This window comes from Bombina bombina, chromosome 4, assembly GCF_027579735.1.
Source record: "Bombina bombina isolate aBomBom1 chromosome 4, aBomBom1.pri, whole genome shotgun sequence".
Taxonomy (NCBI): Eukaryota; Metazoa; Chordata; class Amphibia; order Anura; family Bombinatoridae; genus Bombina; species Bombina bombina.
The window spans coordinates 713,647,158-713,664,573 of record NC_069502.1 but is presented as its reverse complement, the minus strand read 5'-3'; the positions used below and the strand labels follow the sequence as shown (position 1 = coordinate 713,664,573).

At 40.7% G+C, this 17,416-nt stretch overlaps 1 protein-coding gene across 1 annotated transcript in view; it reads right to left on the bottom strand.

The window, feature by feature from the left end:
- The window catches only part of SYNJ2 (synaptojanin 2), a 621,954-nt gene that overhangs the window by 276,921 nt on the left and 327,617 nt on the right, over positions 1-17,416 (bottom strand). Inside the window, exons 13-14 of the mRNA XM_053710913.1 lie at positions 11,988-12,072; positions 11,758-11,898 (exon numbers count right to left, since the gene is read on the bottom strand). Of these exons, the coding sequence (XP_053566888.1) occupies positions 11,758-11,898; positions 11,988-12,072 (226 nt within the window). The remainder of the gene's footprint in view (positions 1-11,757; positions 11,899-11,987; positions 12,073-17,416) is intronic.

Sequence of the window (17,416 nt, the reverse complement as noted above, 5' to 3'; positions counted from 1 at the left end):
TGGTCTTAGATGAATGCGCGCAAAAGGAACTATGTCCATTGCCGCTACCATCAAACCTATTACTTCCATGCACTGCGCTATGGAAGGAAGAGGAACAGAATGAAGTGTTTGACAAGAGTTTAGAAGTTTTGTTTTTCTGGCCTCTGTCAGAAAAATCCTCATTTCTAAGGAGTCTATTATTGTTCCCAAGAAGGGAACCCTTGTCGACGGAGATAGAGAACTCTTTTCCACGTTCACTTTCCATCCGTGAGATCTGAGAAAGGCCAGGACTATGTCCGTGTGAGCCTTTGCTTGAGGAAGGGACGACGCTTGAATCAGAATGTCGTCCAAGTAAGGAACTACTGCAATGCCCCTTGGTCTCAGTACAGCTAGAAGGGACCCTAGGACCTTTGTGAAAATCCTTGGAGCAGTGGCTAATCCGAAAGGAAGCGCCACGAACTGGTAATGCTTGTCCAGGAATGCGAACCTTAGGAACCGATGATGTTCCTTGTGGATAGGAATATGTAGATACGCATCCTTTAAATCCACCGTGGTCATGAATTGACCTTCCTGGATGGAAGGAAGAATTGTTCGAATGGTTTCCATTTTGAACGATGGAACCTTGAGAAACTTGTTTAAGATCTTGAGATCTAAGATTGGTCTGAACGTTCCCTCTTTTTTGGGAACTATGAACAGATTGGAGTAGAACCCCATCCCTTGTTCTCCTAATGGAACAGGATGAATCACTCCCATTTTTAACAGGTCTTCTACACAATGTAAGAATGCCTGTCTCTTTATGTGGTCTGAAGACAATTGAGACCTGTGGAACCTCCCCCTTGGGGGAAGCCCCTTGAATTCCAGAAGATAACCTTGGGAGACTATTTCTAGTGCCCAAGGATCCAGAACATCTCTTGCCCAAGCCTGAGCGAAGAGAGAGAGTCTGCCCCCCACCAGATCCGGTCCCGGATCGGGGGCCAACATTTCATGCTGTCTTGGTAGCAGTGGCAGGTTTCTTGGCCTGCTTTCCCTTGTTCCAGCCTTGCATTGGTCTCCAGGCTGGCTTGGCTTGAGAAGTATTACCCTCTTGCTTAGAGGACGTAGCACTTGGGGCTGGTCCGTTTCTACGAAAGGGACGAAAATTAGGTTTATTTTTGGCCTTGAAAGACCTATCCTGAGGAAGGGCGTGGCCCTTACCCCCAGTGATATCAGAGATAATCTCTTTCAAGTCAGGGCCAAACAGCGTTTTCCCCTTGAAAGGAATGTTAAGTAGTTTGTTCTTGGAAGACGCATCCGCTGACCAAGATTTCAACCAAAGCGCTCTGCGCGCCACAATAGCAAACCCAGAATTTTTCGCCGCTAACCTAGCCAATTGCAAAGTGGCGTCTAGGGTGAAAGAATTAGCCAATTTGAGAGCACGGATTCTGTCCATAATCTCCTCATAAGGAGGAGAATCACTATCGATCGCCTTTACTAGCTCATCGAACCAGAAACACGCGGCTGTAGTGACAGGGACAATGCATGAAATTGGTTGTAGAAGGTAACCTTGCTGAACAAACATCTTTTTAAGCAAACCTTCTAATTTTTTATCCATAGGATCTTTGAAAGCACAACTATCTTCTATGGGTATAGTGGTGCGTTTGTTTAAAGTAGAAACCGCTCCCTCGACTTTGGGGACTGTCTGCCATAAGTCCTTTCTGGGGTCGACCATAGGAAACAATTTTTTAAATATGGGGGGAGGGACGAAAGGTATACCGGGCCTTTCCCATTCTTTATTTACAATGTCCGCCACCCGCTTGGGTATAGGAAAAGCTTCTGGGAGCCCCGGGACCTCTAGGAACTTGTCCATTTTACATAGTTTCTCTGGGATGATCAAATTCTCACAATCATCCAGAGTGGATAATACCTCCTTAAGCAGAGCGCGGAGATGTTCCAACTTAAATTTAAATGTAATCACATCGGGTTCAGCTTGTTGAGAAATTTTCCCTGAATCTGAAATTTCTCCCTCAGACAAAACCTCCCAGGCCCCCTCAGACTGGTGTAGGGGCATTTCAGAACCATTATCATCAGCGTCCTCATGCTCTTCAGTATCTAAAACAGAGCAGTCGCGCTTACGCTGATAAGTGGGCATTTTGGCTAAAATGTTTTTGATAGAATTATCCATTACAGCCGTTAATTGTTGCATAGTAAGGAGTATTGGCGCGCTAGATGTACTAGGGGCCTCCTGAGTGGGCAAGACTGGTGTAGACGAAGGAGGGAATGATGCAGTACCATGCTTACTCCCCTCACTTGAGGAATCATCTTGGGCATCATTTTCAGTGTCACATAAATCACATCTATGTAAATGAGAAGGAACCTTGGCTTCCCCACATTCAGAACACAGTCTATCTGGTAGTTCAGACATGTTAAACAGGCATAAACTTGATAACAAAGTACAAAAAACGTTTTAAAATAAAACCGTTACTGTCACTTTAAATTTTAAACTGAACACACTTTATTACTGCAATTGCTAAAAAGTATGAAGGAATTGTTCAAAATTCACCAAAATTTCACCACAGTGTCTTAAAGCCTTAAAAGTATTGCACACCAAATTTGGAAGCTTTAACCCTTAAAATAACGGAACCGGAGCCGTTTTTAACTTTAACCCCTTTACAGTCCCTGGTATCTGCTTTGCTGAGACCCAACCAAGCCCAAAGGGGAATACGATACCAAATGACGCCTTCAGAAAGTCTTTTCTATGTATCAGAGCTCCTCACACATGCGACTGCATGTCATGCTTCTCAAAAACAAGTGCGCAATACCGGCGCGAAAATGAGGCTCTGCCTATGATTAGGGAAAGCCCCTAGAGAATAAGGTGTCTAAAACAGTGCCTGCCGATATTATTTTACAAAAATACCCAGATTAAATGATTCCTCAAGGCTAAATATGTGTATATATGAATCGATTTAGCCCAGAAAATGTCTACAGTCTTAATAAGCCCTTGTGAAGCCCTTATTTACTGTCTGAATAAAAATGGCTTACCGGATCCCATAGGGAAAATGACAGCTTCCAGCATTACATCGTCTTGTTAGAATGTGTCATACCTCAAGCAGCAAAAGACTGCTCACTGTTCCCCCAACTGAAGTTAATTCCTCTCAACAGTCCTGTGTGGAACAGCCATGGATTTTAGTAACGGTTGCTAAAATCATTTTCCTCTTACAAACAGAAATTTTCATCTCTTTTCTGTTTCAGAGTAAATAGTACATACCAGCACTATTTTAAAATAACAAACTCTTGATTGAATAATAAAAACTACAGTTAAACACTAAAAAACTCTAAGCCATCTCCGTGGAGATGTTGCCTGTACAACGGCAAAGAGAATGACTGGGGTAGGCGGAGCCTAGGAGGGATCATGTGACCAGCTTTGCTGGGCTCTTTGCCATTTCCTGTTGGGGAAGAGAATATCCCACAAGTAAGGATGACGCCGTGGACCGGACACACCTATGTTGGAGAAAGATAACAAATAGACTAGAAGTCTTCCTGAAGTCTTTAGTAATCTTCAACATAATATTTCAAAGCCCTTACCACATCCAAAGAATGTAAGGATCTCTCCAAAGAATTCTTAGGTTTAGGACACAAGGAAGGGACAACAATTTCTCTACTAATGTTGTTAGAATTCACAACCTTAGGTAAGAATTTAAATGAAGTCTGCAAAACCGCCTTATCCTGATGAAAAATCAGAAACGGAGACTCACAAGAAAGAGCAGATAATTCAGAAACTCTTCTAGCAGAAGAGATGGCCAAAAAGAACAACACTTTCCAAGAAAGTAGTTTAATGTCCAAAGAATGCATAGGCTCAAAAGGAGGAGCCTGTAAAGCCTTCAAAACCAAATTAAGACTCCAAGGAGGAGAGATTGATTTAATGACAGGCTTGATACGAACCAAAGCCTGTACAAAACAGTGAATATCAGGAAGCTTGGCAATCTTTCTGTGAAATAAAACAGAAAGAGCAGAGAGTTGTCCCTTCAAGGAACTTGCAGACAAACCTTTATCCAAGCCATCCTGAAGAAACTGTAAAATTCTAGGAATTCTGAAAGAATGCCAAGAGAATTTATTAGAAGAACACCATAAAAATATAAATCTTCCAAACTCGATAATAAATCTTTCTAGAAACAGATTTACGAGCCTGTAACATAGTATTAATCACTGAGTCAGAGAAACCTCTATGACTAAGCACTAGGCGTTCAATTTCCATACCTTCAAATTTAATGATTTGAGATCCTGATGGAAAAACAGACCTTGAGACAGAAGGTCCGGCCTTAATGGAAGTGGCCAAGGTTGGCAACTGGACATCCGAACAAGATCCGCATACCAAAACCTGTGAGGCCATGTTTGGAGCCACCAGCAACACAAACGATTACTCCATGATGATTTTGGAGATCACTCTTGGAAGAAGAACTAAAGGTGGGAAAATATAAGCAGGTTGATAACACCAAGGAAGTGTCAATGCATCCACTGCTTCCGTCTGAGGATCCCTGGACCTGGACAGGTACCTGGGAAGTTTCTGGTTTAGATGAGAAGCCATCAGATCTATTTCTGGAAGACCCCACATCTGAACAACCTGAGAAAACATATCTGGATGGAGGGACCACTCCCCTGACGGTTGAGATAATCCGCCTCCCTATTGTCTATACCTGGGATATGAACCGCAGAAATTAGACAGGATTCCGCCAAGCAAGTATCCAAGACACTTCTTTCATAGCTTGGGGACTGAGTCCCACCTTGATGATTGACATATGCCATGTCTGTCTGAAAAAAATTGAACGGTTCCAAAATATTGATTGGTAATCTCGCTTCTTGAGATTTCTAAACCCCTTGTGCTGTCAGAGATCCCCAAACAGCTCCCCAAAGTGAAAGACTCGCATCTGTTGTGATCACAAACCAGGCTGGATGAACAAAAGAGGCCCTTTGAACTATACAATGGTGATCTAACCACCAAGTAAGAGAGAGTCGAACATTGGGATTTAAGGATATTAATTGTGCTATCCTTGTATAATCCCTGCACCATTGGTTCAGCATACAAAGATGAAGAGGTCTCATGTGAAAACGAGCAAAGGGGATTGCGTCCGATGCTGCAGTCATGAGACCTAAAATTTCCATGCACATAGCTACTGAAGGGAACGAATGAGACTGAAGGTTCCGACAGGCTGCAACCAATTTTAAATGTCTCTTGTCTGCTAGAGACAGAGTCATGGACACGGAAGGAATCAAAGAACTTTTTGGTAAATTGATCCTCCAACCATGTTTTCGAAGAAACAACACTAGTTGATTCGTGTGAGATTCTTCAGAACGTAAAGACTGAGCTAGTACCAAGATATCGTCCAAATAAGGAAACACCGCAATACCCTGCTCTCTGGTTACAGAGAGCAGGGCACCGAGAACCTTTGAAAAGATTCTTGGAGCTGTCGCTAGGCCAAAAGGAAGAGCGACAAATTGGTAATGCTTGTCTAGAAAAGAGAATTGCAGAAACTGATAATGATCTGGATGAATCGCAATATGAAGATATGCATCCTGCAAGTCTATTGTGGACATATAATGTCCTTGCTGAACAAAAGGCAGAATAGTCCTTATAGTCACCATTTTGAAAGTTGGTACTCTTACATAACAATTAAAAAATTTCAGATCCAGAACTGGTCTGAATTAATTTTCTTTCTTTGGGACAATGAATAGATTTGAATAAAACCCCAGACCCTGTTCCTGAAACGGAACTGGCATGATTACCCCTGAAAACTCCAGGTCTGAAACACACTTCAGGAAAGCCTGAGCCTTTACTGGATTTGCTAGGATGCGTGAGAGAAAATATCTTCTCACAGGAGGTCTTACTCTGAATCCTATTCAGTACCCCTGAGAGACAATACTCAGAATCCATTGATTTTGGACAGAATTTATCCAAACATCTTTGAAAAATCTTAATCTGCCCCCTACCAGCTGAGCTGGAATGAGGGTCTCACCTTCATGCGAACTTGGGGGCTGGCATTGGTTTCTTAAATGGCTTGGATTTATTCCAATTTGAAGAAGGTTTCCAATTGGAAACATTCCTTGGGGGAAGGATTAGGTTTCTGTTCCTTATTTTGTCGAAAGGAATGAAAACGGTTAGAATCTTTAGATTTACCCTTAGGTCTATTACCCTGAGGCAAAAAAACTCCCTTCCCTCCAGTGACAGTTGAAATAATCGAATCCAACTGAGAACCAAATAACTTATTACCTTGGAAAGAAAGAGATAGCAATCTGGACTTAGAAGTCATGTCAGCATTCCAAGATTTAAGCCACAAAGCTCTTCTAGCTAAAATAGCTAAAGACATAGATTTAACATCAATTTTGACGATATCAAAAATGGCACCACAAATAAAATGATTAGCATGTTGAAGCAAGCGAACAATGATAGACAAATTAGAATCCAATTCTTGTTGCGCTAAATTTTTCAGCCAAAAAGTTGATGCAGCTGCAACATCAGCCAAAGAAATTGCAGGCCTGAGAAGATGACCTGAATACAAATAGGCTTTCCTTAGATAAGATTCAAGTTTCCTATCTAAAGGATCTTTAAAAGAAGTACTGTCTTCCATAGGAATAGTAGTACGTTTAGCAAGAGTAGAGATAGCCCCATCAACTTTGGGGATCTTTTCCCAAAACTCCAGTGTAACTGCTGGCAAAGGATATAATTTTTTTTTTTTTTTTAAATAATCTTTATTGAGGTTCACATAGAAGCAAACAAACAATTATAATCAGAAAGTTATAAAACATAACACAACAACAATTTGCAGTGTGTATCCAAGATAAACATTAATGTTAAAGGGACAGTCAAGTCATGATTTAAATAGGGAATGTAATTTTAAACAACTTTCCAATTTACTTTTATCACCAATTTTGCTTTGTTCTCTTGGTATTCTTAGTTGAAAGCTAATTCTAGGAGGTTCATATGCTAATTTCTTAGACCTTGAAGACTGCCTCTAATCTGAATGCATTTTGACCACTAGAGGGCATTAGTTCATGTGTTTCATATAGATAACATTGAGCTCATGCACATGAAGTTACCCTGGAGTGTGCACTGATTGGCTAAAAAGCAAGTGTGTTAAAAGAACTGAAATAAGGGGGCAGTCTGCAGAGGCTTAGATACAAGATAATCACAGAGGTAAAAAGTGTATTTATTTAACTGTGTTGGTTATGCAAAACTGGGGAATGGGTAATAAAGGGATTATCTTTCTTTTTAAACAACAAAAATTCTGGTGTTGACTGTCCCTTTAACAATCCAATCTAGTGCTGTACACACACGTCTAAATATTCAAAAGATGAACCTCAAGTTCTCATTTTTCTTAGAAATATTTCCCTTAAAGAGCATTTAAGACCTCTTGGGCCTAATTATTTGTATAGTAGTTACATAGGGAAATATGGTAACAAGGTAGACAACAAATGTAAATTGAACACAAACAACCTGTTAATTTGGAGATAATGAAACGTCACAAGGATATCACAGTTTCTGAATAACTTATCAGGTTGTTAACAAAATGAGTATAAGAAGTGATGTCTTACTAAAGCCCAGAAAAACACAATAAACAAGCAGTGATATGTGACTTAGAATTTAGATATTTAAGAAAAAATTATTAGGTTAGAAGGGACCTAAGCCACCTGGTTCTGGGCATTAGAAATGGATATGCTATTGTTAAGGTTGCGGTGTAGGAGAGATAAACCGCTTAGGTAGTCCTCCACAACTGGAAGGCACATTATATGGAGGGGGGCGAATATTCACATATGGTAGGTAGGCAAGGTGGTGAATTATATCATGACACAAAAGCAAAGCGAGCTACAACACTACGCTCATACACATATGGGTTACTAGAGGGCTTATTAACGTCTAGTCCAGACATAATAAAAATTAACCCAATATTTTTCTTAACTGAGTGGTCCCATTAATAATCAATAACTTATAATGAAATGTGAGTGTCTAGATCCGGAATCCAGCTAGGGACTGAGAGTGGTTTTAGGCAACATGGTCTTTACCATCTTACTCTAGCTTTCAGCCTATCTGATCAATGGCATATTCGATAGGAGAGATTAAGCTTTCCCAGGTTTTCTGGGTACTGGTTTGGTTTTACAGGACAAACACATAATAGGATCATCATCCCAACATGAACTAAATCTAGTCTGACTTATAATGAGCAATATAGATGCTTGAAGTTTTCAATTCAGAATTGAATGTGTAGTTTCACAACTGATCGATAACAACAGCATTATATAAAACAAATTCAGCTACATTTAAAGGTACTGGTTAAAGTTACATAACAAGTTCGGGTGTCCATCTCCCAACTTAAAAACACCCTTTAGCCCATCAAAAAATGTACTTTGTCTCCAGGTCCGCTATGAAAGCCATTAACACTGTTATTTTTGCTTCCATCCATCTTGAACATTATGCTGTACTATGTGCTGTGAGTTCAAACTTTATCAAGCAGGGAAATGAAAGAAAGTCATCTCGTCAGGCGAAATCACTGGAGTTCAATACCAGGAGGGAGGACCATAATAAGAAATTGTATTAGCCCACTCCAACTTTCCTGGAGCAAAAGTAAAAATAGTGTCTAGGGTTATGACCCAGGGAAAATGAGATAGGTTGCGCTGCTTCCGAACAAGAGATAGAGGTAACGATACCACTTTTATTTTTATGACTACTAGAGAAACGCTGTAGGTTGCGAGAGAAAGGTCAATGCTGGAAGTGTCAGAGCATTTTAAGATCCCTCGAGATCTCTGTCTCCGTCTCGCTATGTCATCTGAAGCAACTGTGTAGGTAAGATCTTCTTTTGCTTGGATCCGAAAGGGCTACGTGTGAGACTAAGAGCTTAGTATGGCTCTCCACATTTTCAAGGTAAATCTCGGACTCAGCAAATATAAGACCTGAAACAAGCGGGGAATGCCGGGGCCCCAAAACATCCCCGCCCATAGTATACTCCTCCTTGGGATCCGGAGACAACTCTGTCTGAATCTCGCCATTCTCCGTTGGTTCCACAGCTCCGTCTAGGGCAGCAGCAAGCTTGGCGTGATGGTGGGTTAAAAGCCTGCTAAGTTTGGTAAATAAACGTTGGATATCCGCCATAGGGATTGTGCGTCCACGAGGGTGGTAAAAATGGCCGTCACCTGAAGAGATCCTAAGCAGGCTACCCAAACTTGGGACACAGCAAGTAGATAAATGTCAAATATAACGTCCTCCAGATAGTAGGTAAAAGTAGGATAAGTATGCCAACTGTATTAAAAGGTATTTGTGAAGCAAATAAACTCCGGTTTTAAATTATTTGTTGTCGGACTCAGGCAGGAGCTCTAAATTTTGCGACCGCTACTGTGCGCTGCTGGCTCCGCCCCCAAGGATATAATTTTTTAAACCTTGAAGAAGGAATAAAAGTACCACCAGGCCTATTCCATTCCTTAGAAATCATATCAGAAATAGCACCAGGAACTGGAAAAACCTCTGGAGTAACCACAGGAGGTTTATAAACAGAATTTAAACGTTTACTAGTTTTAATGTCGAGGACTTGTTTCCTCAATTTCCAATGTAATCAACACTTCTTTTAACAAAGAATGAATATACTCCGTTTTAAATAAATAACTAGATTTGTCAGTGCCAATATCTGAGGAAGGATCTTCTGAATCAGATAGATCCTCATCAGAGGAGGATAATTCAGTATGTTGTCGGTCATTTGAAAATTCATCAACTTTATGAGAGTTTTAAAAGACCTTTTACGTTTATTAGAAGGCGGGATGGCAGACAAAGCCTTCTGAATAGAATCAGCAATAAATTATTTTAAATTCACAGGTATATCTTGTACATTAGATGTTGAAGGAACAGCAACAGGTAATGAACTACTACTGATGGACACATTCTCTGCATGTAAAAGTTTATCATGACAACTATTACAAACCACAGTTGGAGATATAATCTCAACAGTTCTACCAAAGCTAAGTGCATTTGTTGTAAACTTGTGATCAGGCAGTAGGGTTCCCAACAGTGATTTCTGAGACAGGATCAGATTGAGACATCTTGCAAATGTAAGAGAAAAAAACAACATATAAAGCAAAATTATCAATTTCCTTATATGGCAGTTTCAGGAATGGGAGAAAAATGCAAACAGCATAGCCCTCTGATAGAGAAAAAAGGCAAAAGGCATATAGGAATGGGGTTTTAAATAATGAAAGTATTTGGCGCCAAGAATGACGCACAACAGAAAGCAATTTTTTGGCGCTAACAACATCCAGAAATGACACACTCGCGTCAATGAAGACGCAACCTTGTGAAAGGACTCGGCGTCAACTAAGACGCTGGAAGTGACGAATTTGCGTCGTTGAACGTAACTTTGCGCCAAAAAATCATCGCGCCAAAAATGACGCAATATACTTCGGCATTTTGAGCCTTTGCAAGCCTAATTCTGCCCGCGAATTTTAAAATGACAGTCAATTGAAAAAAAGACTATACCCCAGGTAAGAAATACATTTTTGCTAAAAAATGCATTTCCCAGATATGAAACTGACAGTCTGCAAAAGGAAATATACTGAAAACCTGAATCATTGCAAATATAAGTACAATACATATTTATTATTTATATTATTTAGAACTTTATATAAATACATAAAGTGTCAAACCATAGCTGAGAGTGTCTTAAGTAATGAAAAGATACTTACCAAAAGACACCCATCCACATATAGCAGATAGCCAAACCAGTACTGAAACAGTTATCAGTAGAGGTAATGGAATATGAGAGTATATTGTCGATCTGAAAAGGGAGGTAGGAGATGAATCTCTACGACCGATAACCGAGAACCTATGAAATAGATCTCCCGTGAGGAAAACAATTGCATTCAATAGGTGATAGTCCCTTCACATCCCTCTGGCAATTCACTGTACTCTGAGAGGAATAGGGCTTCAAAATGCTGAGAAGCGCATATCAACGTAGAAATCTTAGCAAAAACTTACTTCACCAACTCCATAGGAGGCAAAGTTTGTAAAACTGAATTGTGGGTGTTGTGAGGGGTGTATTTAAAGGCATTTTGAGGTTTGGGAAAATTTGCCCCTCCTGGTAGGATTGTATATCCCATACGTCACTAGCTCATGGACTCTTGCCAATTAAATGAAATAAATAATAATGAAACCCACAGGACTTGATTAAGGAACCTATTTGGAAAGAAATTATAGTGCAGACTTCACAGGGGCTGAACTCGCTAAATGCTAAAAGAAAAAGGACAGAACCCTCCAGCAATGCAAGATCTCTCACAAGATTCTAAACAGGCAAATTTTCTATACTTGTCTAAGGTGTGCTCTCTGCATTTCTGTATGTGAAGGAGAGACAAGCTGAGTGCAATATAGCACTGTATGATATGAGAGTTTTGTTATACTTTGTATTTTATATTACTTTACACTTCAGATTGGGTCCCTTCAGCAATACTACATTTAAGCTTTGCAGTTTCTATTTTATATTTTAACACATTTAGATTTAGACCCATCAGTGATTCTACAAATTCTGGTAATGTTTTGAAAGATTCTGTGTTACTTTAACCAATTAGAAATTGAAAAAAGAAGGGAGGAAAAAAAATAAAAAAAATAATATGGGGGTTCTCTCACTGGCTCAATTTATTTATTTTAATTTTTCATTTATTTTTTTACTAGTCCCACCTTATTTGTTCTTGGTGTGTTACAATATAATGTAGAAGTTTAGATCTAATGTATCTTTCCTGAACACCAAACATAAATAAGTACAAAACATACCTCACCTAATAAAAGGCATGTGGTAAGGTCTTACAAAAACATAGAGGCAAACACCCACAAGTTGTCCTGTAGTCAACAGAATGTACCGATGCGACCTTGAAAGAGCCTTCTGAATCTGCTCGGCCCACAGTTTCTTATTGGTTGTGCTGCAATTATGATAAATAAATAGCAGTAAGAGAAAGAAAATACAAATAATAATAATACGTTTACGTGCTGGCGGTTGTAAAATAATTACCTGGCATTAACAATGTTCCCTGCATTTAACTCTACCATTTCTTCAAATCCGACAGCAAATATGTCAGGTGGACAGCTCTCATCATCTATAAAAGAAGCAATAATATAAATGAAACATTAATTCACAAGAGCAGACAAATTCTTAAACTTGATAGAGCGTTAAGGTCAAGATTACGAGAGCAGAGCTATTTAGCAATTTCGAGTTGAAAGTGAAAGGTTCTCTCTCTCGTGCTAACCTGACACGTACAAAAAAACTGAACTTAGAATATCCCGCATGCTATAACCTATTATCCCCCAGAAGTCAATGGAGAAAAAAAAGGAAACACCAAACTCATGCGCAAACCCGATTGCACATTCTCATATGCGCTAACCCGATATGAAAATAACAAAATGTATGCATATCTGATAAATTCTTTTCTTACCTGACATGGAGAGTCCACAAATCCATTCAATTACTAGTGGGAATTCAACTCCTGGCTACCAGGAGGAGGCAAAGAATACCCCATCAGAGTTGTTAAGTATCACTCCCACTTCCCATAAACCCCCAGTCATTCAGCCGAAGGAATATGGAAAGAAGAGGACACAAGGATATAGAGGTGCCTGAGGCTTGAAAATATACAAAAGCTGTCTTAAAATTAAGGGCGGGTCGTGGATTCTCCATGCCAGGAAAGAAAATAATTTATCAGGTAAGCATAAATTTTGTTTTCTTTCCAATGGCATGGAAAGTCCACAAATTCATTCAATATTTAATGGGAACCAATACCCAAGATAGAGGACACAGAATGGAAGGGAGGGAGAACAAGACATGAGGACTTAAAAAGAAATGCACCACCGCTTGAAGAACTTTCCTTCCAAAAGAATCATCAGCTAAGGCAAAAGTATTGAATTTGAAAAATTTGGAAAAAGTATGCAACAAGGACCAAGAGATTGCCTTGCAGATTTGTCCCCCAAAAGCTTTCATGATTTAAGGCCCCAGAAGAAGAGACAGCCCTAGTGGAATAAGACGTAATCCTCTCAGAAGGCTGTTGTCCAGCTGTCTCATAAGCCAACCGAATAACACTTCTCAGACAGAAAGAGTAGAAGAAGTGACCTTCAGGCCCTATGCTTACCAGAGAAAACAACGAAAAAAGTAGGAGATTGCCGAAAATCTCTAGTTGCCTGCAAAAAGAATTTCAGAGCACGCACAACATCCAGGTTATGCAACAGACTTACCATTCTGAGAAGAAGGATTAGGACAGAACGAACAATAATTTTCTGATTGATTTTGTGGTCTGACAGTACCTTAGGAAGAAATCCCAACTTAGTACAAAGATCCGCCTTATCCGCATGAAAAGCAAGGTAAGGGGTTATCACACTGCAGCGCCGAAAGCTCAGAAACTCAACGAGCATAAGGAATAGCGAAGAGAAACAAAACTTTCCAAGATAACAATTTAATACCAACAGAGTGCACACAGGCTCAAACGGTTAAGGCTCCATGGAGGAGCAACAGGTTTTAAACACAGGCTTGATTCTAACCAAGGCCTGAACAAAGGATTGAACATCTGGTAGGTCTGACAGACATTTATGTCACAGAATCGAGAGAGCAGAGATCTGACCCTTCAGAGAACTGACTGACAAGCCCTTTTCCAGGCCCTCCTGAAGAAAGGACAGAATACGGGGGAACCCTCATCCGACTTCAAGAGAAGCCCCTAGATTTGCACCAATAAAGGTATTTACGCCACACCTTATGTTAAATCTTGCGAGGTACCAGGTTACAAGACTGAAGCATGGTATCAATAACCTTTTTTGAAAAAACTCACATCTAGACAACACTAGGCGTTCAATCTCCAAGCAGTAACCTTCAGAGAATTTAGGTTTGAATGAAGGAAGGGACCCTCAAGTAGAAGGTCCTTCCTCAGAGAGTATTTCCACAGGGGAAAGGACGACATCTTAACAAGGTCCCCAATTTCTGTGAAGCCCCGCTGGAGCGATTATAATCACCGAAGCCTGCTCCCGTTTGATACGGGCTATTACCTTAGGAAGAAGGGCAAACGGTGGGAACAGATAATAAACCGAAGTCCTATGGCACCGCCAGGGCGTCGACCAGAGCTGCTTGAGGATCCCTTGATCTTGAACCGTCCATTGGAAGCTTTGCGTTTAGACAAGACGCCATCAGATCCAACTCCGGAACTCCCCACCTGAGAGTAATCATTGAGAACACTTCCGGAAGGAGGGCTCACTCCCCTGGGTGAAAAGTCTGCCTGTTTAGATAATCTCTTCCATCCACATCCCAGGGGTGGACAACTGGGAAGCGGAAGTGACAATTGTGAGACTCCACCTACTGAAGAATGCAAGGGGCCTCCTTCATAGCTAATAAGCTCAGCGTTCTTCCCTGGTGGTTGATATACGCAACCAAAGTGATGTTGTCCGATTGGAATCTGATAAATTATACCAAAATTGAAGTCAAGATAACAGACATTGTAGATGGCTCTCAACACTAGGATATTTATAAGGAGGACAGACTCCTCCTGAGACCAAAGTCCCTGAGCTATTTAAGGAACCCCAAACTGCTCCCCAGCACAAAAAGGCTGGCATCTGTGGTCACAATCTCCCAAGATGGTCTCAGGAAACAAGTGTCCTGGGACAGAAGGTCCTGGGAGATCCACCAGGACAGAGAGTCTCTGGTCTGGGTGTCTAGAACTATCCTCAGAGAGGTCCGAATGGTCTCCATTCCATTGTCTGAGCATGCATAACTAGATGTCTCAGATGGAAAAAAAGCCAAATAAATAAATGTCTATGGAAGTCACCATTAGACCAATGACTTCACTACCCAGAGCCACTGAGGAACGGACAGATGACTGAAGAGAAAGACAGGCAGTAAGGAGTTTAGATCCTCTGACCTCTTGTCAAGAAAATCTTGATGGAGACCATAGTCTATGATCGTCCTCAAAAAACATACCCTGATATATTGCACCAAAGAGCTCTTTTCCAGATTCACCATCCACGTGAGAGAGCAAAGAATCAACAGCAGAGAATCTGGAAGGGATCTTGCTAAATGAAAAGATGGTGCCTGAACCAGGATATCGCATAGAGGAATAACCACCAAGAATACTTGTAGAAACAATTCTCAGAAGAGAAATGGAAGCTACTGAATAAAAAAGAAGAAATATGACAAGATGTAACAGTCTTAGGCATAAAATCTTCTCGTAAGAGAAAAAAACATGAATCCTATCTAAAACAAAGATAAGAAGAAAAACAATGTGACACACAATTAGGGTTGCCAGGTGTCCTCCACAAAAATAACGGACACCCAACAAATAAATGGGGGGGGTCAAATTTAGTAAATATATATATATATATATATATATATATATATATAGATATATATATATATACATACACACACACACATTATATATATACAATGTGCTCATATGTTTACATACCCTGGCAGAATTTATGATTTATTGGCCATTTTTCAGAGAATATGAATGATTACATAAAAACTTTTCTTTCACTCATGGTAAGTGTTTGGCTGAAGCCATTTATTACCAATCAACTGTGTTTACTCTTTTTAAATCATAATGACAACAGAAACTACCCAAATGAACCTGATCAAAACTTTACATACCCTGGTGATTTTGGCCTGATAACATGCACACAAGTTGACACAAAGGGGTTGAATGGCTGTTAAAGGTAACCATCCTCACCTTTGATCTGTTTGCTTGTAATTAGTGTGCATGTATAAAAGGTCAATGAGTTTCTGGACTCCTGACAGACCCTTGCATCTTTCATCCAGTGCTGCACTGACGATTCCGGATTCTGAGTCATGGGGAAAGCAAAAGAATTGTCAAAGGATCTGTAGGAAAAGGTAGTTGAACTGTATAAAACAGGAAAGGAATATGGGGCGGAGCTGCGCCGTGCTGGAGCATGGAAGCAGTGTAACTAAGCTCCGGAGCTGTCGGGCCTTTTATGGCATACAAACTGGCATTTTACAAACTAATCTGGCCATAACCTTCTATACTATGACCCTCTAACTGGCCGGCCTTGGATCTGTAACCAATTTTGGGCATAATGGACCTAAACTCAACACAGAAGATCGCCGGAGCAGAGGTTGCGGCCGCCATCTTGCCACATATAATATAAGAAGCACTGAAATAACATTGCACGAACCTGCTGCCTCATCCCACAGAGACAACCATCCCGCTCACCCCTCTTATCGTGGGCGACTACACTTTTACTCCCGCATGTGACCAGTAAAGGGAGTTGAGTTACGGAGGGTTATACGGCGGTCCCAGATCCAGCCGGGCAGACACGTGAGAAGACAGGTATTATTCTGACATACACTACGCCTAGCTTCTAAGGCTCTTACATGCAGCACACGGAAATATGACCACTGATCTCAAATAGCACATACCGGAGCTCTCACTGGGGCCTTATCTGACAACAGACTAACCTGTGACTTATAATTCAGTGAACTCGGGCCTAAGGACCCGCTTTTAGGCCTCAAATAACTGCTTCCCACCGCAATAGTACGCACAGTGAGAGAGGGGAGGATTACGTTTACCCCTATTTAAGGATAACAACTACTCCTTTATACTTTTTCGGCCTTCACTCCTCTGGTTAACGATCCCTCTCACCGCATTACCTAACAACAAGGCCACCCTCAATCATAACATGACCAGCAGAAAAGGCAATAAGTCAGAAAAGCAAAACAAACAGTTGGGGCCATCAGTTTCTTCATTCTTTCATCCACACGACCCATCAGTCCCAGAAACTATGCACTCTCAAGAATCAGCACCCACCATCCCGGCTCCTACTTCCACACAGGACTCTTTACAGTCTATACAATCGCAGATCGCTGGCCTCCCATCGAAATCAGACATTGAGTCACTAAAAAAGTTTATCAAAGAAGAGATTAAAGATTTAAAGAAAGACCTTAACGAATTAGGCTCTAGAATGGAATTTTTGGAGGAGGGCCAGGACCACCTTAACAACATGGTCAGTACAAACTCTAACCAACTGTCTATACATGACTCAATGCTCCAAAGCCTATCTGATAAAATAGAAGACTTCGAAAATCGAGGCCGGAGGAACAATCTGCGAATACGTGGGATCCCAGAGGAGGTCTCACAAGATCAACTTAGAACATATGTCACAGAACTCTTTCAATTTCTTCTCCCTCAGTCTCCCAACCTCCTGCCAGAAGACATTGAAAGAATACATAGGGCCCTTAGACCTCCCAGCAGACCTCCTGCTCCCCCAAGAGATGTTGTTCTCAAATTTCTGAAATACACTGTAAAAGAAGAGATGTGGCAGTCGGCCAGGACCAGAAGAGTAATCCAATTTCACAACCACAATTTGCAGATATTTCAAGATCTCTGCCCTCAAACAATCCAGCGTAGGAGAGAGGTCCGTTTTATAACTAAGGTCCTACAAGAAAATAACATA